This window comes from Bufo bufo, chromosome 3 (assembly GCF_905171765.1).
Source record: "Bufo bufo chromosome 3, aBufBuf1.1, whole genome shotgun sequence".
NCBI classification, from domain to species: domain Eukaryota; kingdom Metazoa; phylum Chordata; class Amphibia; order Anura; family Bufonidae; genus Bufo; species Bufo bufo.
The window spans coordinates 686,368,343-686,380,559 of record NC_053391.1 but is presented as its reverse complement, the minus strand read 5'-3'; the positions used below and the strand labels follow the sequence as shown (position 1 = coordinate 686,380,559).

Genomic DNA, 12,217 nt, shown 5'->3' with positions numbered 1-12,217 from the left:
TACTATAATACTGCTCCTATGTACAAGAATATAACTACTATAATACTGCCTCCTATGTACAAGAATATAACTACTATAATACTGCTCCTATGTACAAGAATATAACTACTATAATACTGCTCCTATGTACAAGAATATAACTACTATAATACTGCTCCTATGTACAAGAATATAACTACTATAATACTGCCTCCTATGTACAAGAATATAACTACTATAATACTGCCTCCTATGTACAAGAATATAACTACTATAATACTGCCTCCTATGTACAAGAATATAACTACTATAATACTGCCTCCTATGTACAAGAATATAACTACTATAATACTGCTCCTATGTACAAGAATATAACTACTATAATACTGCTCCTATGTACAAGAATATAACTACTATAATACTGCTCTATGTACAAGAATATAACTACTATAATACTGCTCCTATGTACAAGAATATAACTACTATAATACTGCTCCTATGTACAAGAATATAACTACTATAATACTGCCTCCTATGTACAAGAATATAACTACTATAATACTGCTCCTATGTACAAGAATATAACTACTATAATACTGCCTCCTATGTACAAGAATATAACTACTATAATACTGCCTCCTATGTACAAGAATATAACTACTATAATTACTGCTCCTATGTACAAGAATATAACTACTATAATACTGCTCCTATGTACAAGAATATAACTACTATAATTACTGCTCCTATGTACAAGAATATAACTACTATAATACTGCTCCTATGTACAAGAATATAACTACTATAATACTGCTCCTATGTACAAGAATATAACTACTATAATACTGCTCCTATGTACCAGAATATACAAGTGAATCGATTATAAATTTTGCTTAGGACACAAATCATCTAAGGATTTTCTGAAAAAAGGAATATTTTATTTTAAATACTGGTATTTCTATTATTTTTGCTATCCTGCGGTCACACGACGTGTGGATTCGGTTGGTGACAGGTGGAGATGATTATACAGTCATTACTGTTGAGCAGATGGAGGACGACCTCTCGAGGTGTCAGGTCATGGAAGCTCTCAGGTTGTCCAGATCCGGCCGGGCCTTGAATCTCTCCAGGTAGTCCACCTCCGTGTGCTGCAGAGAGAAGAGACCGTGACATGAGAAGGCACATTGTGTGGACAGGCTCCGTATCGCCCCCGGGTGCTGTCACTCTTATCAGCCATTTCTTACCGTTTTAACCAGTAGGTTGACCCCTACTGGTTGATTCATGGTCAACACTTCGATGATAATCGGAGCCAGAGTGGCGCTGAGACCACTGACCTGGACCACCCTCTCATGGACCGTCAGCACAGAGTCCACAAACATCTTGTTCCCCACGTCCGGCATCAGCAGCACTTCTTTGGTTTTGGTGGGTTTAGCGTAACTGCAAAGACACAGACACCCTGAAGTACAAGGTCAGCAGCGATAAATATACACTGATACATTAGGGACCTACAGAGCTGTATTCATAATTCTGCAGACTTCATAGCTGAAATCTACCAGTATTCCCCGCTGGATTAATTCCTGCACAAAAATAACAGAAGTAATGTATCTACAGTGTGACTCCACCAGCACAATAGTGAGTGCAGCTCTGGAGTATAATACAGGATGTAACTGAGGATCAGTACAGGATAAGTAATTTAATGTATGTACACAGTGACTCCACCAGCAGAATAGTGAGTGCAGCTCTGGAGGATAATACAGGATGTAACTCAGGATCAGTACAGGATAAGTAATGCATCTATACAATGACACCACCAGCAGAATCGTGAGTGCAGCTCTGGAGTATAATACAGGATGTAACTCAGGATCAGTACAGGATAAGTAATGTATGTACACAGTGACTCCACCAGCAGAATAGTGAGTGCAGCTCTGGAGGATAATACAGGATGTAACTCAGGATCAGTACAGGATAAGTAATGTATGTACACAGTGACTGCACCAGCAGAATAGTGAGTGCAGCTCTGGAGTATAATACAGGATGTAACTCAGGATCAGTACAGGATAAGTAATGTATCTACACAGTGACTGCACCAGCAGAATAGTGAGTACAGCTCTGGAGTATAATACAGGATGTAACTCAGGATAAGTACAGGATAAGTAATGTAATGTATGTACACAGTGACTGCACCAGCAGAATAGTGAGTGCAGCTCTGGAGTATAATACAGGATGTAACTCAGGATCAGTACAGGATAAGTAATGTATGTACACAGTGACTGCACCAGCAGAATAGTGAGTGCAGCTCTGGAGTATAATACAGGGTGTAACTCAGGATCAGTACAGGATAAATAATGTAATGTATGTACACAGTGAGTGCACCAGCAGAATAGTGAGTGCAGCTCTGGAGGATAATACAGGATGTAACTCAGGATCAGTACAGGATAAGTAATGTATGTACACAGTGACTCCACCAGCAGAATAGTGAGTGCAGCTCTGGAGTATAATACAGGATGTAACTGAGGATCAGTACAGGATAAGTAATGTATGTACACAGTGACTCCACCAGCAGAATAGTGAGTGCAGCTCTGGAGTATAATACAGGATGTAACTCAGGATCAGTACAGGATAAGTAATGTAATATATGTACACAGTGACTGCACCAGCAGAATAGTGAGTGCAGCTCTGGAGTATAATAAAGGATGTAACTCAGGATCAGTACAGGATAAGTAATGTAATGTATGTACACAGTGACTGCACCAGCAGAATAGTGAGTGCAGCTCTGGAGGATAATACAGGATGTAACTATAATGTAATATACAGCTCTCACCTTTCCTCCACTTTAATGGACATCTGGTTGAAGAGGTTATGCATGTACTGAGCAAAGTGTTCCACGTAGAGCATGTTGTGCCCTGACACTTGGATGTTTAAGGTTCCGTATTCGTACTCTGTACCTGCTTTGATCTCCTTTTTTAGTAACTTGCCTTTTTTCTTTTGTTCCTATAGAGTAAAAAATAAAGTTACAGTATATCATTAAAGGAAAAGGACGTCCATTACGAAGCTGGACGGCCCGATGACCCTGAGAGCAGAGCTCTGGGGGGCCCTCTCACTACAGACGTCTATAGGGGGTCTATTGGCACAGTGTAATTCTTCCTTCCAGCCTTCAGATATCTACAAGGACACTGCGCTGAGACATCTGCTCTTCCCATGGAGGTGTCGGCTGTGACCATCAGTACAATATAATCTGCCACATAGGACACGTCCTCACCACTTCTGGGGGTAACAGGAACTTGTAGCGGCCGATGCCATGAGTGGGTTTTGTCCTGTGGGTTCTTCTGTTTTCTATCAGGAAATCTGCCGGACAAGAGGAGAATAAACGGCGAGTGGAAACAGTCAGCAAGCTGAGCTCCTGCAATGCAGAGGGGGCAGGCGACACAGTTCCTGAGTACAGTGTATAGTAAATCGCCTCCCATTTGTAGGGCAGAATCCGCACCACAAATCCCCGGCAGTTCCGTACCACCAATGAGGCCAGGTGAGGCGACTGCCTCAGGCAGCACCAGGTAGGGGCAGCGGAAGGGCCATGGGCAATGAGCCACGGGGCACTGGATCGATGTCCGTTCATTTTCCCACTCCGTTCTCATTGTAGGTGCGGGTCCCTATCAGACAATGGGGGCGTACCCTAGCGATATGCCCCCATTGTTGGAGATGGGAAAACCCCTTTAACAGTAGGGCTGAAGGGAAGGGGTTAGGTTAAGAATTTGTCCGCCTCAGGCAGCAGAAAGGCTAGGTGCACCCCTGGTTCCACCAGGTCTGAATGTGACCTAATGGTATCGGACGGTAAATCTCCTCTTTACAGCTTTACTCACCATTATCTCTGCTCAGGAAGCCGTCGTGTCCTGTAATCCTGGAAAACAAGACATTACATCACAAAGTCATAAAAGCAAGGAGTTATCTGGTAGTTCAGGATGTCATGCTTCACTTCTCCTGCGGAGGCGCTGCAGGGAAACTGAACACAGAATCCACCATAGATTACTGCGGTTTCCAGCAATGAGAAACCTTGGGATCAGAGAAACTTTCTAACAAAAAGTGAAGAACACCCATATAGAGGCTGCATTTAAAGGGGTTAAGGAAGGTCCCCAAAAATTTTGGTAAAGGCAGGGAGCGTGATATAAAAGCAAAAGAAGCTTTAAAACAATTATTTTGAAGAACCACCGGACCTCTCCCCCCGCCCCTGGGATCAGATATCTGTTATACTGAACTCCCGGAAAACCCATTATGGGGTGCTGGATCCTCGTGCCTCAACTTAACCCTTTGAGGACATGGTAATTTTTCATTTTCATTTTTCACCCCCTGCCTTCCCAGAGCCATAACTTTTTTATTTTTCAGTTCAACTTGTTCTGTTTTTTGCAGGACAAGTTGCACTTTCTAATGGCACCATTTAATATTGCATATGATGTAGTGGGAAGCTGTAAAAAAAATTCAGAATGAGACTCAACGGCACCATAGTTTTATGGTTTTTGTTTTTACGGCATTCCCTATCCAGTAAAACTGGCCGCTTCCCTTTATTCTCCGGGTCAGTATGATCACAGTGATACCACACTAATACATCTTTTTTTGTGTTTTAATACAGAAAAAATATATATAACAATTTGGAAAAGAAAAAAAAAGTCCAAAATTTAAAGCATACCCATCACTGGAATATTCCAATACAGGCCAGCAGGTGGCAGCACTGTACTGGTATAAAGTGAAGGGTGTGTTCTGTGATGGATTAATACCCATGACAGTATAGTCACCTATGGTAACTGGGGAAAAAAAATAAAAGTTTTAACCCCTTAAGGACCGGGCTCATTTTCACCTTAAGGACTTGGCCATTTTTTGGAAATCTGACCAGTGTCACTTTAAGTGCTAATAACTTTAAAACCCTTTGACTTATCCAGGCCGTTCTGAGATTGTTTTTTCGTCACATATTGTACTTCATGACACTGGTAAAATGAAGTCAAAAAAATTATTTATTTTGCACAAAAAAAATACCTAATTTACCAAAAATTTGGAAAAATTTGCAAATTTCAAAGTTTCAGTTTCTCTACTTCTGTAATACATAGTAATACCCCAAAAAATTGTGATGACTTTACATTCCCCATATGTCTACTTCATGCTTGAATTGTTTTGGGAATGATATTTTATTTTTTGGGGATGTTACATAGCTTAGAAGTTTAGAAGCAAATCTTGAAATTTTTCCGAAATTTACAAAAACTCAATTTTTAGGGACCAGTTCAGGTTTGAAGTCACTTTGCGAGGCTTACATTATAGAAACCAACCAAAAATGACCCCATCTAAGAAACTACACCCCTCAAGGTATTCAAAACTGATTTTGCATACATTGTTAACCCTTTAGGTGTTGCACAAGAGTTATTGGCAAATGGGGAGGAAATTTGAGAATTTGATTTTTTTTGTCTAATTTTTCATTTTAACCCATTTTTTCCACTAACAAAGCAAGGGTTAACAGCCAAACAAGACTGTATCTTTATTGCCCTGACTCTGCTGTTTACAGAAACACCCAATATGTGGCCGTAAACTACTGTACGGCCACACAGCGGGGCGTAGAGTGAAAGGTGCGCCGTTTGGTTTTTGGAAGGCAGATTTTTATTGACTGGTTTATTTTTATGGACTGCGGTTTGTTGCGATCGCGGACATGGGGGGGTCACGGGACCCCCCCCGCGCATTTAGCCGAGGTGCCTGCTCAATGATTTGAGCAGGCACCTTGTTCCGATCACAGCCGGCCGGGCGGCAGTGATCGGAACAACACATGACGTACCGGTACGTCATGGGTCCTTAAGGACTCGGGAAACATGCCGTACCGATACGTCATGTGTCCTTAAGGGGTTAAAAAATATAAAAGTTCAAATCATCCACTTTCTCCAAAATGACAATAAAAATACATAAGCAATAAAAAAATAAACATAATGAGCATTGCCGTGTGTGAAAACGCTAAACGGAAAAAAAAAAGTCAAAAAGGCAGATTCGCTGTTGTTTTGTTTCTTCACCTGCCACAATTTTTTTTTTTTTATAAATAGTGATCAAAAAGTCACACACACCCCAAAATGATACCAATGAAAAGTACAGACTGCCCCGCACAAAATGAGCCCTGACACAGCTCCATACATATAACTCCGAAAAAGTTATAGGGGTCAGAATATGGAGATAAAAAGAAAAAAAAAAAATTATATATTTTTAATTTTATTCAATACTAGCTGAAGAAGGAGCCGACTTCGCTCGGGTATATTTCATCTTTCATTTACTGTTTGTGTGTCGTTATAAGATATCAACAGTATCCCCCATAACAGTGACCTCTACAGCACCCCGCCCCTTTAACACTGACCCCTCCCACAATGACCCATATCCTTAAAGGGACTCTGTCACCAGTTTCTTACCCCCCCATTTAAAAATATGGTTATGTTCATGGAGCTCTAGCGATTCCTAATGTGGTCTTATAACAGAAATCCGTAGGCTCATTTTGTCTAAAAAACGTTATAACTAACCTGTCATTCATCTCACAAATGTGCCCAAGGGGATGATCATGTCTTCCAGATGCCGCCCGTACCCGCCGCCGTTTGTGCCCAGCTCCTCCCTTGCAGTCATCAGCGCCGCCTCAGAATCCTGTGTGACGCCTCCGGCTCTCCCTCACTCCCCCCTCCTTCTTCTCTAACATCCCGCGCGTGCGCACAGGCCTGTGCCTGATGCGCCCGTGCGGACTTCTCCGTTCGGCTTCATGGAGCGAAGTGCGCATGCGCGGGATGTTAGAGAAGAAGGAGGGGGGAGTGAGGGAGAGCCGGAGGCGTCACACAGGATTCTGAGGCGGCGCTGATGACAGCAAGGGAGGAGCTGGGCACAAACGGCGGCGGGTACGGGCGGCATCTGGAAGACATGATCATCCCCTTGGGCACATTTGTGAGATGAATGACAGGTTAGTTATAACGTTTTTTAGACAAAATGAGCCTACGGATTTTGGTTATAAGACCACATTAGGAATCGCTAGAGCTCCATGAACATAACCATATTTTTAAATGGGGGGGTAAGAAACTGGTGACAGAGTCCCTTTAAAATGGGACCTCCATAGCAGCCTGCCCCTTTAACAGCGAGTTCCCCAGCACCCCACCCCCTTGACAGTGACCTCCACAGTCCCCTACTACCTAACAGTGACCTCCACAGTGCCCGCCCCTTTAACAGTGACCTCCACAGTCCCCTACCTTAACAGTGACCTCCACAGTGCCCGCCCCTTTAACAGTGACCTCCACAACACCCCGCCCCCTTAACTGTGACCTCCACAGCAGCCTGCCCCTAGGGTGGCCAGAGGTCCGGTTTTAGGCCGGACAGTCCAGGTTTCAGACTCCCTGTCCTCCGTCCGGCGCAGGGCCTGGACGGCCACAGTGATGTCCTTTTGAACAGCTCCCTCTCAGACAGCAGCACTGCGCTGTCTGAGTGTGAGCTGGAGAAAGTCACCCTCCCTCCCCTGCAGCTGAAAGAAGTTGATTTTTACCTTCATTTTTTCAATCCCAGTCAGCTGTGGAGTGGGAGGGGGCGTGGCTTAGTGGGAGCTGGGGGCGGGGTTTTTAAGTCCATCTTTTGAGGGTGGCCTGAATGGTCACCTTACCTGCCCCCTGACTGTCACCTCGACAGCACTCCGCTCCCTTAACAGTGTCATCCACAGCGACCTGCCCCTTTAAAGCTGACCTACAGCAGTGAAGAAAAATGGCTGGGTTGTTATGGAAACCTGGAGTAAAACTGTGTGTATGTGGAGACTAAAGGCCTGCGAGCTTCTATTGGCTGATAATGGTCACGTGACCAGACTTCTATTGGCTAATGCATTTTTTTGGGGGAATATCTCAGGAACGCTACGTGCTAGAGAGCTGAGACCTGGTCTAAAACCTTCCCGGACACCTGATGTACCTGTGTGCCAAATTTTGTGATTGTAAATGCGACGGTGCGGATTTCTTTAGCGGACATACAGCTTTATATATTCGATTAAAACACAAAGAAAAACTATACATATGTGGTATCACTGTAATTGTACTGACCCGGAGAATGAGGGGAATCAGTCTGTTTTACCGCAAAGGGAATGCCATAGAAAGAAAGCCCAAAAAACGGTGGCAGAATGTTTTTTTTTTTGGTTTTGTTTTTTCCCCCCAATTTCCCCCCATTCAGATTTTTTGCCTGCTACATCATATGCAATATTAAATGGTGTCATAAGAAAGCACAACTTGTCCTGCAATATAACAAGCCTGGCTACTTGAACGGAAAAATAAAAAAGTTATGGCTCTGGGAAGGTGGGGAGTTATAAACGAAAACGGAAAATCGCAGGGTCCTCTAAGGGTTAATACAGTAGAACATGGTAAATTCAGTATACTCTAATGCAGCGCTGCCACCTGCAGAGGAATATAGCGGTGATGGCCTCCCACAGGCTCCAGCCTACCACCATCAATGATCAGCTTTCCCTACGTCAGCATGGGGAAGCCGTTCAGAGCTGCGCACCCGAGGAACACCGCGGCCTTCTCTCTGCTTCTCCTAGGCCAGTGACGTCACGTTCATCGGTCACACGGCCTAGGAGCAGCCCCCTAGAAGTGAATGGGACTGAGGTGCAATACCAATCACAGCCACTCTACAATGTACGGCGCTGTGCTTGGTGAGCAGGCTGCAGTGCGCGCGGGGGTGCCGGTGCCTTGGCAGGGGTCCCGGGTGTAGGACCCCCACTGATCAGATACTGATGACCTATCCTGAGGATAGCTTATCAGTGAAAAAATAAATAAAAAAACATCTTGCAAAAACCTTTTAAAGGGACTGTCCAGAAATATGAGAAAACTGGATGATCCTTGGAATCGTCCTGCAATACAGGACAGGTAAGTACTTACCTGGCAGATACCACGTCATCGCTCCAGCACTGACGTCACAAACTGGACAACCCCTTTAAAATTTGGGGGTCCTAAATAACCCCTTTAAAACCGGCACCTAGCAGGACCTTGTAATACCTGTGCACACTGAGAGGCAATGGCCGGGGCACTTACCTGCAGAGGGCTGCGGTGGATCTGAGCAGGGCGCCTCCCCTGACAGGCAGCATCTGGAGGGGGACACAAAGACAGAGGTGACAACCTGCGACCCTCCCAATATCACCGGACACCCTCCCTGCGCCCCTGTACAGTATTCACAGTCACCTTCTCACCACATGGGGGGCAGTACTGGCAAAGCACAGAAGGTGCCACACGGAAAAGCTTCCCCGTAGGGCTGAAAGGAAGGTTCCGCTGTAACCATGGAGACAGGAAGTCGTCCTGTCAGATAACTCCTTGTTGTCATATCTGCTTGTGGGCTTATTAGGTGTTGCAAAAAGTACAACTCTCAGCATGCTCCAAGTTGTAAAGGCGTGCTGGTGGTTGTAGTTTTAAAACAGCTGAGGAGTTATTTACATAGACTTAAAGGGGTTTTCCAGTAAGAATATGTTTCAAAAATAAAGTAATAAAAATCCACAGAGGGGCGTCAACAGCGCAGCAATCATTTTTTTTAACGCTAAACCAATCCTCCGCTGGTGTGTTTGCATTTTTCATTTTGAATGGTGCGGATCCCGCCCTTAGTTTAGGTCAGGCATGCTCAACCTGCGGCCTTCCAGCTGTTGTAATACTACAACTCCCACAATGCCCTGCTGTAGGCTGTTTGGGCATGCTGGGAGTTTTAGTTTCGCAACAGCTGGAGGGCCGCAGGTTGAGCATGCCTGGTTTAGGTCCACCGAATGGAGCTAAACCGCGAGCAGGCTCCCTCTGCGCCGTCGTGAGGGGACTGCGCTGCAACTGCGCTAAGAACGGGGGACCTGTACATTCTGGGCGCAGTCTGGAAAACCGTGCGGCAAAAATCCTTGACTGCATGATTTATGGCGCGGCCTCTCATTGAAAATAACGGGAGAAGGTTTTTAGCGCAGAATCGGCATGGTTTTCGGCACCGAATCGGCACTAACATACCCTTACAAACAGAAATATGCACAGATTTCGATGTTTCCACAGCAAATTGCACCAAAAACCACATGCGTTATCTGCTGTTTTTGGTGCAGACTTGCCGCAGATATCACACGTGCATTGCGAAGAGTGAAATCCGCACAAAAAAATCGCACAGACAATCGACAGGGTGCAGATTTCAAATTCCACACAGAAAAAAAAGCTTTTCTGGTCCTATATCATGTTGTGTTTTTTCCTCATGAAAATGCACACAGAAAAAACATCAATTAGGGCTCATGCACGTGACCGTTTTTGTTTTGCGATCCGCAAAACACTTGATACCGGCATTTTGTGGAACGGAACGCTCTGTCCGTAATCGAACAGTCCTATCCTTGTCCGTAATGCAGACAATGATGGGGCATGTCTTAGACGCGGAACACACACGGAGTGATTTCAGTTTTTTTGCGGCTGCATAGAAGTCAATGGTTCGGCATACGGGCCGCAAAAAAAACAAAACAAAAAAAAACGGAATGGAAACTGACAAAAAATACTTTTGTGCACTTGAGCCCTAAGGGCTCGTTCACACAACTGTGCCGTTTTTTGCGGTCCGAAAATTGCGGATCCTCAAAAAACGGATGCAGCCCGTGTGCCTTCCGCAATTTGCGGAACGGAACAGGAGGCCCATTATAGAAATGCCTATTCTTGTCCGCAAAATGCACAAGAATAGGACAGGACTCATAATTTTTGCGGGGGCCACGGAACGGAGCAACGGATGCGGACAGCACACGGAGCGCTGTCTGCATCTTTTGCGGACCCATTGAAATAAATGGTTCCGTATGCGGAACGCAAAATATGTTCGTGTGATTGAGCCCTAAGGCTGAGTTCACATCACTGTTATTTTACCATTCTTCTGATCCGTCAGAAGAACTGAAAAAATAATGAAAAAAACGGATCCTGAGCGTCAGTTATGCACATTTGGCATCCGTTTGAGCCATTTCTGTCAAAAAAAACGGATGTCGGACGGAAATGGCTCAAAGAGATGCTAAATGTGTAACTCATGCTCAGGATCCGTTTTTTTTTCTTTATTTTTATGTTCTTCTGACGGATCAGAAGAATGAAAAATAACAGCGATGTGAACTCAACCTATACGTACTGTGTGCAGGTAGCCTAATAGCCCCCATCTCAGAGTAAGGATACCCCCTTAGTGCCTCCTCACAGCAGGAATATCCCTTTTAATGCCCCTCAGACAGTAGTACTCTAAGTGCACTACACACAATGCCCCCATAAGTTCCCTGCATACATTACAATGCCCCCATAAGTGCCCACCCAGTACAATGCCCCCCATAAAGTATGAGAACCCAGTGATGCCCCCTTATTAACTGAATCCTCACCTACTCCACATTCCCGTGGCGAGCGGTGCAGAAGAGCTCTGGGCTCCGGCGATGACATCACTGTATCACACCTGCAGCAGGGGGCTCGCTGCTTTACCAATGTCTTCAACTGTATCTGCATCCTCAGGTCACAACTACAGTTGAAATCAGGACATGTGGCAACATGAGACAGAACGTGGAACGTGAAATTAGGGACTTTCCTGCTGGATCAGGGACAGTTGGGAGACATGATCACTGGCCGTAGCCGTCATCCACCTCAGCCCTTCCTGGTATTTCCATTGTACTGAACAGGGATCAGGAAGTGGGGAGCAGCGGGGACCCCATAAGCATCACACAGGGGACTCACATTGTAAATGGGCGAAAAACGGTCTTCGTGGGCTCCACCCCTTTTTATCTTCGTCTCTCACCATCCCGGCGAACATAGATTTACTACTTTCAGGATGGCGTGCTGCTCCAGGCCGTGTTTTTGCAGGACTAGTTGCACTTCCTTTTGTCATCATCGTTGGGTGCAATTATGTTTCGGGGCCCCATTCTTGAGACAGTAGAGGGTCCCAGAAGTAGGACCGGCCCCCATCGGACCGCTACGATATATCCTATCGATCTGTCCTAAATGTCGGAACGCCCCTTTAAGGCATTATAACATACAGAGGGGAAGGGTTTCAGTGTGGCCCATCCTGGGCTCTGCCAGTACTGTGCCCGTGTCATCCCTGTGGAAGCCCACTGGGGATCGAATGCCAGACCCCTTAGATCGGTGGGGCCTCTGTTTAACCCCTTAGATTCCTCTGTCCATAGTGATGGGGCATCTAAGCGGTTAAACATAGGGTCTCTCACCACATCACACCCTCTGTAATGCGACCACAGGCGGTAAGCAGCCTCAGAAAGGCC

The 12,217-nt window shown here is 45.2% G+C and overlaps 1 protein-coding gene across 1 annotated transcript; it reads right to left on the bottom strand.

The window, feature by feature from the left end:
* Positions 1-901: 901 nt before the first annotated feature.
* On the bottom strand, positions 902-11,832 carry MRPL48 (mitochondrial ribosomal protein L48). Its single transcript, XM_040422504.1, has 8 exons — positions 11,740-11,832; positions 9,174-9,260; positions 9,027-9,079; positions 3,834-3,871; positions 3,236-3,321; positions 2,798-2,967; positions 1,221-1,413; positions 902-1,124 (listed from the first exon to the last, which is right to left on the bottom strand). The coding sequence occupies exons 1-8, from the start codon at positions 11,830-11,832 to the stop codon at positions 1,050-1,052; spliced, it is 795 nt and encodes a 264-aa protein (XP_040278438.1). The 3' UTR covers positions 902-1,049.
* Positions 11,833-12,217: the final 385 nt, after the last annotated feature.